The sequence below is a fragment of the Scleropages formosus genome, chromosome 5, assembly GCF_900964775.1.
Source record: "Scleropages formosus chromosome 5, fSclFor1.1, whole genome shotgun sequence".
NCBI classification, from domain to species: Eukaryota; Metazoa; Chordata; class Actinopteri; order Osteoglossiformes; family Osteoglossidae; genus Scleropages; species Scleropages formosus.
Genome location: NC_041810.1, coordinates 10,087,058 through 10,104,317, shown reverse-complemented (window position 1 = coordinate 10,104,317; position 17,260 = coordinate 10,087,058). Strand labels below are relative to the sequence as shown.

The 17,260-nt window shown below is 40.5% G+C and overlaps 1 protein-coding gene and 1 long non-coding RNA gene across 2 annotated transcripts; both read right to left on the bottom strand.

Moving 5' to 3' along the window:
- Window positions 1-793: 793 nt before the first annotated feature.
- On the bottom strand, window positions 794-1,643 carry LOC114910475 (uncharacterized). Its single transcript, XR_003797664.1, has 3 exons — window positions 1,607-1,643; window positions 1,370-1,426; window positions 794-814 (listed from the first exon to the last, which is right to left on the bottom strand). It is a non-coding gene; the product is annotated as an uncharacterized LOC114910475 (long non-coding RNA).
- Window positions 1,644-4,326: 2,683 nt separating this feature from the next.
- On the bottom strand, window positions 4,327-15,586 carry LOC114910507 (scavenger receptor cysteine-rich type 1 protein M130-like). Its single transcript, XM_029251888.1, has 11 exons — window positions 15,496-15,586; window positions 13,147-13,458; window positions 11,963-12,274; window positions 11,360-11,674; window positions 10,853-11,176; window positions 10,580-10,606; window positions 10,301-10,429; window positions 9,331-9,434; window positions 9,132-9,198; window positions 5,446-5,763; window positions 4,327-4,334 (listed from the first exon to the last, which is right to left on the bottom strand). The coding sequence occupies exons 1-11, from the start codon at window positions 15,557-15,559 to the stop codon at window positions 4,327-4,329; spliced, it is 1,980 nt and encodes a 659-aa protein (XP_029107721.1). The 5' UTR covers window positions 15,560-15,586.
- Window positions 15,587-17,260: the final 1,674 nt, after the last annotated feature.

Below are 17,260 nucleotides of genomic sequence, written 5' to 3'. Positions count from 1 at the left end.
CATGTAGTACGTAGTGTTTTGCCCACACCTTATTCACCAAGGTCACTTACACTGCTAGATACACTACTTCCAATGAGTCACTCATCCGTAGAGCAGTGAAACACACTTTCTCTCAGTCACTCACACACACTATGGGTCACTTTTTAGCAGTCAATAATCCACCTGAACAGCATGTCTTTGGACTGTGGGAGGAACCTGGAGAACCCAGAGGAAACCTACTCAGACATGAGGAGAACATTGAAACTCCACACAGACTGAGTCAGATGAGAATCTACGCCTGAACATCCAGCGATGTGAGGTGGCAGTGATACCCGCTGCACCAACATGTCACCCCATTTTTAACTTTTTAAATAAGATTTTTTTTAGTTGCTTCTACCACCACTTCTGAACTTGAGTGAACTGGGTTGTCAGAGAAGGTGGGACCAAAGTAGGCAATAAACTGGCTGGTCAAGAATAAACTAAACTGAAATCCACAGAGGAGAGCTGACAGTTAGGAGAAAATACTACAGTACTGGGTTTGTGCTACAAAAGACAAATGGATTTAAAAAGTTAAAACAGTAAATGAAAAACTTAAAAGAGGGTGATAGAAATGTAGAAAAGTAAAATGATTTGCTTTCTTTTCAAATGTACTTGTGAAAATGAAAAAAAAAAAAATTACTCTCAAAAGCCCAGTTTTTCTGATAGGAAGATGGGGGTAAGAGAAACTCACATCTCTTGTGTGTAAAGAGAAACTCACCTGGTAAAAAATGTCGACTCTGTTCTACAGCCACAGCATCATCATAGTCCTCCGCTGTGTCTTCTGTCCCCATCAGTCCTGAACGTGGAACAGAGAAGCCACTTGGTTCTTTAAGGATATTAAAGGTAACACATTTCGTGTGTGGTGAGATACTTTTATATTAAAAGAAGTTCAGTTCTGTCAAAACTCGCATAACTATCATGATATTATTATCACATAATATAAATATTAATTAACATTAACTGAACTGGTTTTTCATTTGGAAAGCTTGTTGATGTAATTAATAAATCATACATTCTGGAGAGGACATGAAGGATCAATTCAGCCTGTTATGAACAAGTCTCCACTGTGACAAAATGATGAAAATATTAATATATTTAATCCTATTTAATACATAAATTAATAAGATTTGAACCTCGAAAGAGAAAAACTGCTTGTTTCTAATAGCAGTTTTAGTGTCACTTCCGTTCATTCTTTCTTAACTGCTGTTCTCAAAAAAGTCACTCTAGACTGAATTCATCCTTTGTTAATAAAGAGCAGCATCTTTTATTATAATGACTGATTATGTTTGCAGATTATTCACTGATATTGGTGATACCCTGGAATGACCTGCAGCCCCCAACGGAAACCCACCAGCACTCCTCTCCAGAGGAAAGGCATCGTCATAGTATTCTTTCTTCTCATCTGTCCCTGAGAGTAATAAAAAAAGAAAATTGTGTTTGCCTTTTAATTATGATTAAAATATTCTGAAATAATACACAAAAAGACAATTGGACTATCAGTAATGGTTCCAGTTTAATTAGAGCACACACACACACACACACACACACACACACACACACACACAGACACACACAACAAGCCCCCTACCTGAGAGGGGGTCTCCCTCACTGTCCTCCACATCTTCATACCCAGAGGGCACATCCTCAGACAGGACACTTCCTGTGAAGGAGACATACACTCAGTCCTGTCCTCAGACAGAAGATACGTGAAGTTCTCTCTGCTGATGCCTCACACACTGAGAGAAGACAGGATGTGTGAGGTTCGAGCAGCTACCGCCCACACCCAGGAATGCTAACTGACACTCTTATCACCAACATCCTCTTCCTCCCTATTGGCTGCTGTCTCTCATCTGGACCGTTTACAGCACTGCAGCTGCGAGCTCCTCGTGTGGTTTTTCAGCTCCCATCACATGGTTACAGATGGAAGCCTAACAGTTTTTCATACCTGCCAGACTAATAATTTTTATCTACAGAAGGTATCATCTCATTTAGAGACATTTGAAATATGCACATGTAACCGTTGGAAAATTGTGGTTTTCTGCAAATTTCTGCAGTTTTTTTGTAAATATACATTTCCATTTATGCATTTAGCAGACGCTTTTCTCCAAAGCGATGCACATCTTATAGAAAATACAATTTGTTCATTGCATTAGCAGAAAGAGACATAGCTGCAGATGTGTGGCTCTTAAGCACAATTAGTTTCTTTCCTTCACCATATGCACCGACGTTCATCACATTAATAGCTGCATAAAACTTTACTAGAATATGGTAAATGCATTACCATATTAAATATGGTAAATGCACTACCATGACCTTATGGTATGGGTATCTTTTCCCCAGTATCCGTTTATATTCATTAGATATTCAAGTTTATAATGGTGAACTGAGAACAGCTGAATTTCTCAACAGTGAAAGATTTCCAAGTACACTGGGTCCTCAACTTACAAACTCAGTTCAGTCTGTTAGTCTGCTTCTAACTCAATTTGTTTGTAACTCCAAGGTTTCTGTTATGAATCCTGGTGAAGTTCGTTCAGAATAGAACACCTGAGGTTCCCCTTCCCTGAGCGCTGCTGCTGCACTCCTGACATGTGCTCTGCAGTCAGGACTCCGTATAAAAGAGGAAGTTGACCGTAGAACCACTTGGTAAATATTGTTTATGTGGTACTACTCATAATATTCGACTGTCAGTTCGAAACAGCAAAACTGCTCCCACATCATTGTCCTTTGCCGTGTCTTTCATCTAAAGATCTGCAGGTAAAAACTGGTTAAAGTCACTTTGACCATTAAATCATAATCAACTGGAATTATATAATATGGATGTCCCACCATTTTTTCACAGGTGAGGTTCTTTAAATACCTCAGATAAAGGTATAAAAAATGAAAATGTTCTATGTCTCGTCATCCTCCCAATATCCCAGTGGCCTTCAGGCTCTTTCAGAAATAAAAATTAGGTTGTGAAGTTTGTTGCATTATTATTTTATTATGCTTTATTAACATTATATTATGTTACAGTTAAAACTAAATTAAAATCACTGAAAATAAAAAAAAAATATTTTCTTTTCTTAGTCTCCTATAGCTTTTCACAAGAGGGTTTGCAGTGTTTACCTTCTAGGCACTTTTCAACTTTTTTCTTATTGTCCCCACTATCAGTAAAAGCTTATTAATTGTCAAAAAACCCCAAAACTCTTTTAATTTTCTAAAAAATTCCTAAATTAAAAATTCCTAAGCCCTTCCAGCCACTGTATGTTTTGTCCTTTTAAAGAGTATCTGCATGGGCCAAAACTACATTTAGTAATATTCCATGGTAACTTCCTACCTGAATAATGAATAATGAATGAATCATTGTTAAAGTACAACATTTTGCCAAATACTGTAAATACTCTAAGAATTATCTTAGCTACCTTCTTTCCAAATATGAAGAGGAGAGTAAGATGTTGTCACCTTTCCTGGGGTGTCTGTACATCTCTCCCCTGGTCAAGTTGTACTCTACCTCTTCATAAATGGCCTCATGCAGAGGGGTGAGACCCCCCTGATACAGGGCTGTAGGGGTGGAAACACAGACAGTAAAATCATTTCATTCTACGAAAAGCCCTTAAAAGGCCAGATCTGTCCAAATGAACTATGCTGCTTGTGTATGAAAGATCATGTAATCAGCAGTGTCCTTCTGTACCTCTCTTCAGAACCCTGTTCTGGTACAACTGTCCAGCCAGAAGCACCAGCAGTAGGAAGAGCAGAGCCCCCAGCACCAGGAACACCACAAGAGGGATGGACAAGGGTGTTTGGCGTGGTGCTTTGGGTGCATGTGAAGGAGTGACATAGAGAGAGCTGCATAATATATTCCTGATCCAGAGCACAGAAAGTATGTAATTCATCTGCCCACTGTCAACATGCACAAAAAGTAAGTGAAAATACCTGGTCTTGCTGAGGTTTTAGTTGTGGATGTTCCTGGAATTTCTGAAAGAAATTATTTGGTGGGTACATATAATTATACATGTAGTAGGTATGATTAAGTCACCCAAATGTACACTGAAAATAGTTACACAAAAAATTTTACTCCACCTGTAGCAGATGTCAGTTCAGAAGAAATCCCTGCCAAATTGAAACAAAGTCAATATAAAATGAACATTTCATCAAACAGATTTTTTGTGCCTCCCCAAAGCTGAGCAGCACAAGACATTTTCATTGATTGTTTTAGCAGATGTTTTTCAGTCTATTAAAATTAACTGTAATGAAAGAGATGTAAAATGTGGGATTTAACTGATGTTTTTATCTAATCTGCCTTAATACGTTACACTAAACTCCCTACTTTCACCCACCTATACAGGACAGAAAGATAAAAGACATAAACATGTATACACACATATTCTACAGGCTAAGCCACCAGTTCACATGAAATACATGTTTTTGGATGGTGAGAGGAAACCAACGTATTCAGAGGAAACCCTCACAATCACTAAGAGAACATGTCAACTCCAGGGAGACCGAGCTGGGATCAAATCCACTTTAAATCTCACAAAATTGGTGTTATGAGACACCAGTCCTACCGACTGGGCCACCATGCTGTACAGACCAGAACCACCATGTGGTCTTCAATACAGTATAAATATAACATAAATATATATTTGCTCATGCTGGGTGAAGTTCGCAACTTCCATTAGCCCTGGCTTTCTAGGTTCACCTGTTATAATCTCAGTATTCATGGCCTCATCTAGACAATCCAAATCATCTCAACTTGTGTCAGTGTGAATTCATTGTTATTTTTCATTAGTTAATTTTGTCCTTAGGGTTCTTTTTCTTTTGTATGCATGTTTTGTTTGGGAAAAATGGTTAAATGTATGGTTGGTAGCAGCTACAAAACAGGTGAATGAGCCAGGAATACAGGATGACAGAGAAATCAGTGAAGGAAGATGTTTTATGTTGTGTTATGAAAGCTGATGATCATTATTGCCCTGAGCAGCAGGCAGAGGATGTTGAAGCAAGTTTCCATTGCAATGGGATTTGGTGATATGTTGGCGTCAATAAGTTTTAATTTTGGGGTTCAAGAGCACAAATATTTTCTCTGAAAAAAATAATAATTATATCTTTGATTTATGAGACAAATTAGAAAGTTTTTTTTCAGGAAAGAATTTCCTTCATAAGGTATGGAAGAGACTATAATGTCATGTGACAATTTTTCTAGACCCCCCCCATCTGTTACCAAATAAACTTAACTTCGACTATTCTAATGAATGATCTTTTGCAGAAGAACAGTTCTGATGTTAATGTCAAACAATTTAATCATTAACAATGAAAAACGAGACACAGCAACTTGTAATTATACTTTTGTTTGAAATTTCTGTCATTATATCTTTTACGGATTTTTTTGTTAAACTGTTGATACGACAGAAATCCATGCTGAGAGTAATAAAGCTGCACAGCAATTCTCACCTTCACAGGTGACACCAGCATCCTCTTTGTGAGAGCAGGAGGTCCTGTGGTCCTGAAGAGAGTGAGGACAGTCCCACAGGTGGCGCTCACTGCCCCAGCACTTTACCTCATTCAGCCAAATTGGACCATTTCCACTCCCAAAGGCAGCATTCCCATGAGCCTTCAGTGCTGCCCCACAGCCCAGCTGTCTGCAGACCACCTGGGCATCATTTATGTCCCATAAGTCATCACAGATGGTCCCCCAGGAGCCCTGAGACCACAGCTCCACCCTCCCTGAGCACATTCTGTTGCCCCCCTGCAGTCTCAAGGCCAGGTAGCCTAGAGGGTAAATAAGAGTGTGACTGACCACAGAGTAGCAAGATACTCTGACAAAGTATGAAATAGTGGACAAGTCTGAATTGAATGTATTCCAGAACATAGTTTCACACATCATCTGAAACCGCTTATACCATACGGGGTCACACGGAGCAGGCACCTAACCCGGCAACACAGGGCGTAAGGCTGGAGGGTGAGGGGACACACCCAGGATGGGATGCCAGACCACCGCAAGGCAGCCCAAGCGGGACTCAAACCCCAGACCCACTGGAGAGCGGGATCTGGTCAAACCCACTGTGCCCTTGTGCCACCACATCCCTCTTGGAACATAGTTTCTGGTTGTTAATTTTAATGTAATATATATGTAATGTTAATAAGTATATTCTCAAACTAGAGCAAATGGGAAGCCTTGTCAGAACCACGAAACCACAGTTCTTTCAGATATGAACAATGGACTTCTATAGATTTTACATATGTGCAATTAATTCATGGAGCAGTCATCAACACCTTGCAACTTATGATTTATGTAAAAATTGTAAGACATCTGTAACTGTGACACTGAGATTTTAATAACTAATAAGACAGAAACACCTTTCTGGTTTATACCAACCACTGCTATCATGTCCATTAACTTCAACTTCACACAGAGTCAGGATGCCGGGTTTTGGGAGGACCACGTTGACATAGCGTCCCATTTTCCAATTACACTGGAACGAACTGGACTTTCCTGCTGCGATGGAGGGAACCACTGCGCATCTGAAATGTGAAATACATTTAAAGTTCTACACATATTAGATTAAATACATTTGATGGTAAAAAGTGTTTCAAAATCCATGCCAATAAGGATAACAACACTGTGTACAGGGGATTCTGGTTGCCATTGTCATCCAGGGAGTTTCCAACACGAATCTCTGCCCTATCGATTCTCTCTGAGCAGCAGTCCCCTCTGTTGGTGATGGTCACTGAGGTCACAGTGAAAACATCCTGCAGGTCCAGTCTCCACCATGGTTTGGAGTCCTGATTGGTGTGAGTGCAGGACCCATCTGTATACTTTGTATTTCTGTTTCCATCAATAGCATTGCCAGCAGCACCATACGAGTCATATTGGGACGACTGAGTTGCCGTTCCTTTCAAAGCCACATATTTTTCTGGAGAAAGAAGACAGGTGGAGAAACTTAATTCAAATAAATACAGGAAGGTACTGCGGTCAAAATACCCTTGTCATGCATACTTACTCACACACTTTCAATATCCTTTTTTCTACAGCAGTTTCAGAGTGGTCTGAAACCTATCCCACAAAATTTGGATGCAAACCAGGCAGCATACACACTGAATGGGGTCCAGCCCATTGCAGGGTCATTCATATTTATTTTCTTAATAATTCATTTTCATGCTCTGAGTAAGGTTTCCCAAAAATGTCCACTTATGAATATTTATTCAGCTCACACCTTTGTCAAAAGCAATTTACAGTTTACAATAAGCAACTGTCCAAAGCAATTATTACTAAACTCCCTTACAGTGATTTATCCATTCATTCAGGTGGGTAGTTTTTACCAGAGCAATTCAAGGTAATTCCTCAATGGTATTATAACAGTAATAGGAAGTGAGACATGAACTGTAAGTTTCAGTTTACAAGGCCGTGTCTTTACCATTGCATTGTCTTCCGCTCTTTCGTTTTTCACTCTCTTAAGTGGGTTTCAATAAAATTGTCCTTTAAACTCCACCAATCTAACTCTTTCATGTATTTATCAAGGGTGATACAATGTCACGGACAAGTGGGGTGAGTTCTTCTCATTGCCTGAGTTACACAAATGGATGAGGGTTTAAGTCTAGCTCAATCTGTGTAAATATTTTATGTTCTCCTTCTGTTTGTCTGAAATTTCTCCAGGTACTCTGGTTTCCTCCCACAGATCAAAGATAGCTGTTTCAACTTCATTTGTAACTCAGAATTGCCGATAGTATGAGTGTGAATGAGTGTCCATCCAATACCATCCAACCTCTTTTGTTGAGTGAGAAGCTGCTGGGGTTGGGTGTTGGTGCATCTACTGTCTCCTGGATCTCTGACTATCTGTCAGACAGGCCTCAGTTTGTACGGCTGGGGAGCTTCTTGTCTGATGTTTTGGTTAGCAACACAGGAGCGCCACAGGGAACTGTTCTGTCACCATTCCTGTTCAGTCTGTACACCTCTGATTTTCAGTATGATACTGAATCATGCCACTTGCAGAAGTTCTCTGATGACTCTGCATTGGTGGGGTGTATTAGAGATGGACAGGAGTTGAAGTATAGGCACCTGGTGGATAACTTTGTGGAGTGGTGCAGCAGGAATCACCTGCTCCTAAATGTCAGGAAGACCAAGGAGATTTTCGTCGACTTTAGAAAGACAAGAACTGCAGTCAGACCCATAAAGATCCTGGGGGAGGAGGTTGAGACTGTTCAGAAATACAAGTACTTAGGTGTCCACTTGAACAGCAGTCTGGACTGGAGGGACCACACTGATGCTGTGTACAAGAAGGGAATGAGCAGACTATTTTCTGAGGAAGCTCAGATCTTTCAATGTGTGCAGCAAGATTCTGGAGAATCTTCTACCAGTCTGTTACTGCGAGCGCCATCTACTTTGCCGTGGTCTGCTGGGGGAGCAGCATCAATTCCAGAGATGCAGGCAGGATGAACAAACTCATCCATAAGGCCGGTATCATCATTGGACAGAACATGGAGACGTTTGAGTCGGTGAGGAATAGGAGGTCATTGAACAAACAGCTCTCCATTTTGGACATTCTATCCCACCCACTTCACAGCACACTGCAGAGACAGCGAAGCTCATTCTCTAATAGACTCATTCAGCTCCGCTGCCGTAAAGAACGGTTCAGGAAATCATTCCTACCGTTTGCAATAACATTGTACAACAGCTCACCTCTGTGTGACAGATTAACTATTCAGCACTATTGTTAGTTCATTTTGTTACTACTTCATAATGATTATATTACCGTTTTGCACAACTTGCACTATATACTGTTGCACTACATACTGTTTTATTTCATTTATTTAATATACTTTTGATTCTTTTATTCTTCCAACTCTATATTTATAGTCTTATCTTGTATTTTTCCACTTGTTTTATATGTTTTTTTTTTTTTAATATTGCAAGTATTTATCAGACTTGTGTTCTGCTGCTGTAACATAATGATTTCCCTTGTGGGATCAATAAAGTCTATCTATCTATCTATCTATCTGAGTGATTGTCTAGAGTGTACCGTGCCAGGTGCCTTACGTTTCAGGGAATAGATCACTGCAGCTATACAGACTTGAATTTACGGACAAAACTACAGAACAAATGCAAAAGAAACTAAAAGAATAAAATAAAATAACCTTACTTTCACAGGTAATGAGGGCCACTTCACCATCATCACATTTATTCTGTCCCCAGGGAGAAGATGGACACTGCCACAGTGTGGAGTCATGTGGGCGACATTTGACAATATCCAGCCAATTTGGAGCTCCTTTCAGTCGAGATTCTGTATTAGAAACAGTCCCGCTCTTTGCACAGTTGAGTTGTTGACATATTAAACTCACAGTGTTTGTGTCCATCTGATTGAAACACACGTTTCCCCAGGTGCCATTGTAGTAAACCTCCACCTGCCCGGAGCAACGTTCAGCCAGTCTCAGATCTTTGTACTCTGCAAGGAAATGGACAAGAACTTGACATCAGTAAGAGCACAAGACATCTGTCACAACCACCACACCCCAAATGAGGGCACCTGGTGTCAATCAGGATGGGGAAGTATAAGGCACCAAACTACTGCCTTCCAGTTGCGGAATCTCAATTGAGATAATGGTCCCCTCTGCAGTGACGCGATCGCTGAACCTGTTCCTGTTCTTTGTCTCGCTCCCCTGCTCTCCTGCCTGGCTCCATGACTCCCAGGGTAAAGACCTACTACTTTGCCCCTTTTGACTATGTATTTGGATTCTCAACCCCAAATAACATTCCCCAGTCGACCAGCCCCTTTGCCTGTCCCTGACTACAATATTTGCCTTGTCCCTCCTGATCGCAAAAAAGATCCTGCATTCCGGTCCACCATCCTGCTTGTCAGCTCTCAGTCTTTACAACATCACATCACCAAAAACTGAAAGAATAGAATTTTCCATCTGGATATACAATTTGCTGACATCGTTTAATTGATATTTTAATATGAATATTTTAATAAGAACTAGCAAAGAACTGGGTAATGCAGTGGTGCAGTGGGTTTGGCTGGTGCCTGTTCTCTGGTGGGTCTGGGGTTTGAGTCCAGCTTGGGGTGCCTTGTGACGGACTGGCATCTTGTGCTGGGAGTGACCCCTCCCTCTCCAGCCTTATGTCCTGTGTTACCGGGTTAGGCTCTGGTTTGCTGCGACCCCGTTTGGGACAAGCAGTGTGTAGAGAAGCGCTATTAACCATTGATACATTATATTTTTCTTGATTATATCTTAGTGCAAGGTATTATGAACACTCCCTTATGGAATATCTTCACTGTTTACCAGGTCTTATGTTGTGTAAAGAACTAACCTGAACACACAACTCCTACATCCTCCTTGTGAACGCAGTCATGGTTCCCCCACTTTGCAGAGGGACAGTCCCACAGGGACAACTCATTCCCCTCACAGCCAACCTCATCCAGCCATATAGATCCATTTCCTGGACCAAAAGAGGTGGAGCGGAGAGCCGTCCCACACTGGAGCTGTCTGCACACCACCTGAGCATCATTCAGGTCCCAGGAATCATCACACACTGTCCCCCAGGAGCCTTGGTGGAACACCTCCAGCCTCCCTGCACAGCCATCCTCACCACCCACCAGCCTCAGGGACCTGTGTTCTGGGAGAAGGTACACAGGGAAGAAGATACCAACTTCTTGTAAAATACCCCCACACACACTGTCTACAACAGCGGGGTCATGGTGAGCCGGAGCCTAACCCGACAACACAGGGGACAAGGCTGAAGGGGGAGGGGACACACCCAGGATGTTTTGTAAAACAGAGTTAACATAAAATAACCAGAATCATCCATCCATATCCAAACAATATTCATTATGAATAGGCTGTAGAAGTCTTGTGTACTCACTGGAACACACTATGGACACATATGGGCTGGAACTGCAGTTTACTGTATGTGGAGCATTGCAGTTGACCAGGTGAGACTCAGTCCCAGAGCACTGATACCCTGTGAGACACACATCAGTGTCCCCTGTCCCAGACAGGAAGGAGCTGTAGATCCTCAGTGCAGAACCACAGCCCAGCTGTCTGCAGACCACAAAAGCCTCCCTGATGCTCCAGGAGTCCAGGAGAACCCTGCTCCAGGTGTGCTGGTAGTGAACCTCCAACTGACCCCCACAGCCACTTTCTCCAGACAGTCGGACCGTCCCATTGAGGGTTGAGAGAGATGATCCTGTAGAAACATCAGCATCTCTTACAGGGTATCTTACAGTGCCAGCAGTCCATTCTGTGTAGAGTATTTTAATTTTCATGAGTTCTGCAGTCAACGGAGCTATTCTACAGAAGAATGTTTCTAAACAGACATTTGACTGTGACTCCTCTCCTACAGTACAGTGATGAGCACAGCGGTCCTCACCAGTACAGATGACTCCTGCATCATGTTCATGAGAGCATGGAGCTCGGTTCCATGAAGAAACAACACACTGGGACAGGTGTGTCTCCTTCCCCTGACACTCAAACACATCAGCCCAGACGGAACCCTTGCCCTCTCCAAACCAGGCCTGTCCTGACACTGCCACAGCGCTCCCACAGCCCAGCTGCTGACAGAGGACATTGGCTGCTCTCAGATCCCAGGATGCATCACACATTGTGCCCCACTCAGTGAGGTACTGTAACTCCACCGTCCCGGAGCAGGAGTCTGGGCCGTCCACCAGTCTGCCTTTTGTGTACCCTGGGTAAAGTGCAGGGGGATTAGAGAAAATTGAAATACAAGAAATATCAAAAAGCAACACACTTTCAAGAAGCTGACATTTAAATATCTATTGAAATATTGAAGGGCATTATATTACTGATAACTCTTAGAAGATAAATTTTTCAGAATAATTGTTAATCAATATTCATAAACATTTTCAGTTTAATCTTATACCATTACATCCTTTTACTGTTTATACCGGGAAGTAAAATGTTGCAAAGTTGTTGCTTTCGCTTCAAAATCAAGACACTTGAAAAAGACACTTACAAAAACACTCCAGTCCCACATCAGTGTCATGAGTGCACTTTGTCTCCTTTGTGGATGATCGTAAACACTGACCAAAGTCACGTTCATCACCTCCGCACTCAACCTTGTTCTTCCACACCTGGTCGTCCCCTTTACCAAAAACTGCTGCTCCCTGCACCTGTACAGGTGTCCCACAGCCCAGCTGTCGACACACAACCTTTGCGTCCTGGAGGTCAAAGTCGGGGTCACACACTGTGTACCATGAGTCTTTATGGTGGAATTCTAGTCTCCCAGAACACGGATGAGGTCCCCCTGCCAGGCGTACAGCTAAACCTGAGAAGAAAAACAGCAGATCTATGGAAAGCAAAACCATCACTGGCTCTGTTCCAAATATGAATCCCTTCCTGTACATAAAGAGACAATTATGAATGTATGGAAACACTGGAATCTAATGGGAAACACGGATCTTTCTGTGTGTTAAAGAAAAGTGGAGACGTTGAAAGATCCCTGTTTTCATCACACTGAGCAAGTAGCTGAACATGAAGAGCTCAGTCAGTAGAGGAACCTGAACTTGAACCTAACAAACACACTGTATTCAAACACTGCTGTGGGCTGATATTAAAAATTAATATGATCCATACACTTCAACTCATCCCTCAGTTAGAGTAACTATTTGTCCCATTTTATTTATTCAAGAGAAAAGAGTGACACTGGAAAGAACAAAACTGGCAAAACTTACATTCCATCCAACACTGTGAGACTCATCATAAACCCACATACAAGATTAGATACATACATATAACACACAGTATTACATTAATTAGTTAAACCTGAACACCTACCTAAGGTGCAGGAAAACACTGACGAACAGAAACAATGGAGCGACAATTAGCGAGCAAGTTATTGACCAATAATCGATTATCGAGAGCACAAAGCAGAGACATTTACACACCGACAGTGTTTTATTGGCAGAAACTGAGAAAAGCAAAGGAACAAATATATAATTGTCAAATTACAACGGAACAGAAACACTGTAAATCCTCTTCGTGACTGATGTAAAACTAACTTTTTATCGTCCTCATCATGAGAATTCAGAAAAGTCAAGAAATAGACAAATTACGACAACAAATTATAACGGACAGGAGAAATGAACGGGAACAAGAATAAATGATTAACTTAAACAAGACAGAGGAAAAGTCTCCTACCTGAGCAGATGACTCCAGCATCTTCAGCATGTGTACAAGTATGTTGACCCCATCCTCTGCGTACGCAGTCCTTCAGTGTAGATTCTGAACCTCCACAGTTCACATTTGACAACCAGATCCTCCCTGTTCCTGCTCCAAAGTGACCGTATTGCGGTGCTGCTACAGCATCTCCACAGAACATCTGTCTACACACCACTAAGGCATCCGTCATATCCCAGCCATCATCACACACAGTTCCCCACTGTCCTTGATGACGAACCTCCGCTCTTCCCTCACAGGGACTGTTTCCGTTCACCAGCCTCACATCACTGTCTGGAAGAAGAGACACAGAGACTCGAGTGGAGTCTTTTACATGTTTCATCTTGAGCTTCAACTGAGTTTCCTAAAAGCTCTGATATGATCAGAGTTACAAGGAAATTCAAAACACAGTTAAATGTAACAGATGTAACAGTGTGTGAAAGAAACACAAGAGAGATCAGTGTCATTTTTATATCTGTTGGCCTTTTACTGTCATTTTTCAGTTTTACACTGAGATTTTTTTACCTCAAAATTCCAGTGTTCAAGAGGTTTTAATTTTATAACACAAAATATAAATGCATGATGTACACATTTAGATGTATATTTTGTAAACATTTTTTATTTTGATCTTCTTCAAGCAATTCAGTAAGTGAATTTCACTGTAAATATAAAAAAATGTGGTACATCTGGTTTAAATGTTTAGTTATGTTGCAGACATTTAGATGTTTGATTTATATTGTATAAAATTAGATCTGTGTTTTATATTTTTAATTCTGATTTCAGCAAATATCAGTTTTATTTTATTACTGATTTTACCCAATCATGCTTCAGCTTCCTCACATTACATTGAAATGTATAAATTAACTGTATTATTTAATTTTTGCAATGAAAATCTGTAATAATCCAACGAAATGAATCTATTCAGCTCCAGCAACGAATATACTGTATTCAATATGTAAGTAATGTATGTATACAAAGTATAAGTTCAGGAAGTGAGAAAACCATTTGTTTTTAAATAATCTTAAAGAATTTCATTTTTTTAATGTTACTAGATACCTACTGGAAAACACGTAAAACTAGAGTCTAAGGTAAATTTTGTCTTTAATTTAAAACACTGAGGATGATCTTTGTCAGTTTAAACAGATGGAAACACACATAACTACATACTTGCAATAAGCTACATTTTTTTTTTAAATCTCATCAATACACTGCTACAAAAAATAATGGAATGGACTCAGTTCTTGAGGTGTTTAAAACTCGTATATTTTCCCAGTTTTATTTTTTCTTTATCTATGTGCTTTAATTAATTCAGTAATTTTGTCTGTTGAGCATTTTGCACAAAATTCTATGTAGTGCATGTGTTTCTATTAAAAGTAATACTTCAAAAAATATTGATTGCAACATTTTATTTTATGCATCCATAAAATCTCCGTTCACCACAGATGTGAACAAGCAGTTAGTAATAGTTAACACACACACACACAGAGAAACCGCTTGTCCCAAGTGCGGTCATGGTGCGCTGGATCCTAACCCAGCAACACAGGGCACATGGCTGGAGGGGACACACCTAGGATGGGATGCCAGTCCATCAAAAGGCACCGCAAGTGGGACTTGAACCCCAGACCCACTAGAGAGCAAAACCCAGTCAAACCCGCTGCGCCACTGCACCCCTAATAATTAAGTCATTTGTTTTAATTTAAAAACAAACATAAATGTGCTACTTCATTCTTTAACTCTTATCTAAAGCAGTTTTTAATTTTTTTTTTTCAATTTGACATCATCAATGGGTATTTGATACATGTATCTTGTAGGTGACCTAGAGTAGTTCGAAGGAGTTCTACAGCACAGAGGGGTATGTGGTCTTGAACCAACAGTCTTCTAAGTAAAACGTCCATGTCCTTAATTACCGCACTGCCTCTTTACAGTATTACACTGATAAAATATAAAGAAGTGCACTAAGTAAATACAAAACAAAAATTATCAAGAGAGAGAAAAGTTCTCAAAATGAAAACATCTAGCTTTTTCTGCTTTTCTACTTTTTCCCCAAATAAAAGAAATAAACTGCTGATGCAGCCATTCATGTAAAACCAAACATAAAAACAGAAAGGTAAGTAAACTACCTGCAAGAACTTTGGAGATTCAGTGTCTTCGTACTATACTTTATTCTTATACAGCTATTTAAAAACATCAGTGTTGCAGCAGGTTGTATTTCATATTTACTGTTTGCACAGCCTCTACAAACTAACTCACCTTTCAGACTGTCGTCCCCTGACCCCTAAAATCCAGACATGTGAGAGGAGCCCTGGAGCAGAAGTAAAACACGGTACTTACTGGCTGTGGTGGACATGAGCAGGGATAAGAGAGAGAAGATGAGCAGGCAGCTCTCCATCTTCATGAGCACAAACCAACTGTCCTCAGAGCAAAGTTCCGAACCCAACCTTGAGCTGTGAGCTCTCAGGGCGAGCGAGTGCCTTTGTACCATCCTGGACCCCCATGGAGAACACGCCCCCGGCCACCAATCACACTCAGCATTGCCTTATGAGAGGAGTACAGGAACACATGAAAAGTGTGGAAACGCCAATCAGAGGAATCTCTGTGTGTTTCCTCCATATATACAGATACTGTAGCGCTGAGGTCTGACTTGACTCCTCCTTCCACTGTAAACCACGCAGATCAAAAAAAAAAAAAACGTGTTCACCATATGAATTTTAAGTCTGCTACTAAAGGAGAGGTACACTGACACTCAATGTTCAACTTTAGTGTAAACCCCTTATTAACCAATTATGTTGCAATGTAAAGTCCTAACTTGGAAAAAGGAAAAAGAGGACAGCTGTGGTCCATTAAACTACAGGTGTCCTTAACTGACCTTTATTAATGGGGTAACTTGTTCATTAGAAACCACTGATGCCCAGAAAATTGTGAGCCCTTCAGTAAAGGGGCTTAACAGAACACACCAAAATTTGATTATTATGGTACAAACCTAAATTAAACAATAATTACATGGCAAAAACCTTCCAGAATGACTAAATAGATTGTGAAAGTGGATACAAACCAACACAGACTGCAGGCTGGAAACAGCAACATGTCACAGTAACTGTGGTTTGCAGCGAATTGTGTCTTTCTTTTCAACAGCTGTGTTTAAATGTGTTTCTGGTGTTGATATTTACCTGCAATAGGTGGCAGAACTGAGCTGTACAGTAACTGACTACCTGGAGAGGCCCTTCAACAACATTTCTCTTATACTTTATTTTAAAGTTTTAAAAAAGTTTATTTTGCATAATAACTGACTTGGAATTATTCATCCATTTATACAGCAGGAAATTTTTACTGTAGTGAGTGGAAGTACATATACTGGTCTACAGTTGTTTACCGTTTCATACCACAAAAATTATTTTTTTTGTCTTCTTAACACAAAATAACACATAGTAATTACTAATTACCATTCATGTACATGAAGTTAATTTTTTGCCTTAACTAATTTTAAAATAAAGGAATGTATTTTATTATTTCTACTTTTTTTCTTTTTTTTGCAAACAGTAGCCCACCGTTAATTTCATCAAAAACGTGTTTTTGTTTGACTGAGTAGGAGAGATGAGTTTTCTATGTAATATTTATATTTAATAATTTTGCTGATGCTTTTTTTCAAGGCGACCTACAATATTAAGCTCCATGGCGCTCATGTATCAGTGCACTGCCTGTCGCTGCTTAATACCCTTCGCTGTGACTCCAGACGAGCTGCGAATCGGTGAAGAACTCAGCACACATTACAGCACAGACCAGCTCTGTGACGGAGCTCCGTTCAGCCTTTTGTGTGGCACCTTATCATGAACATCCTCTTGCTCCGTGTCACATTAGCGTGTTTATCTGTCCTCATCCTGACGCCTTTGCAGCGCCGCAGGTGTGTGCCCCTCGTCGTGTGGTTTCTGAGCTCCCGTTGCACGTTTAGTGGAAAGAAAGTTATTTATAGTTGTAGCATTATTATTTTTTATTTGCAACTATGATCTCATAGTGAGATATGTGGCATGAACCCATAACTAAGAAAAACTACATTGTTTTTTTTTTGAAAAACTAGCAGCACCTGAACATGTTTACACTT

Coding starts and splice junctions, on each gene's coding strand:
- LOC114910507 (XM_029251888.1), bottom strand. CDS start 15,559: ATGAAGATGGAGAGCTGCCTGCTCATCTTCTCTCTCTTATCCCTGCTC. Junction 11,675..11,962: donor TGTGGGACTGGAGTGTTTTT/GTAAGTGTCTTT, acceptor CACTTTACCCAG/GGTACACAAAAGGCAGACTG. Junction 9,435..10,300: donor TGTAGGAGTTGTGTGTTCAG/GTTAGTTCTTTA, acceptor ATTTCCTTGCAG/AGTACAAAGATCTGAGACTG.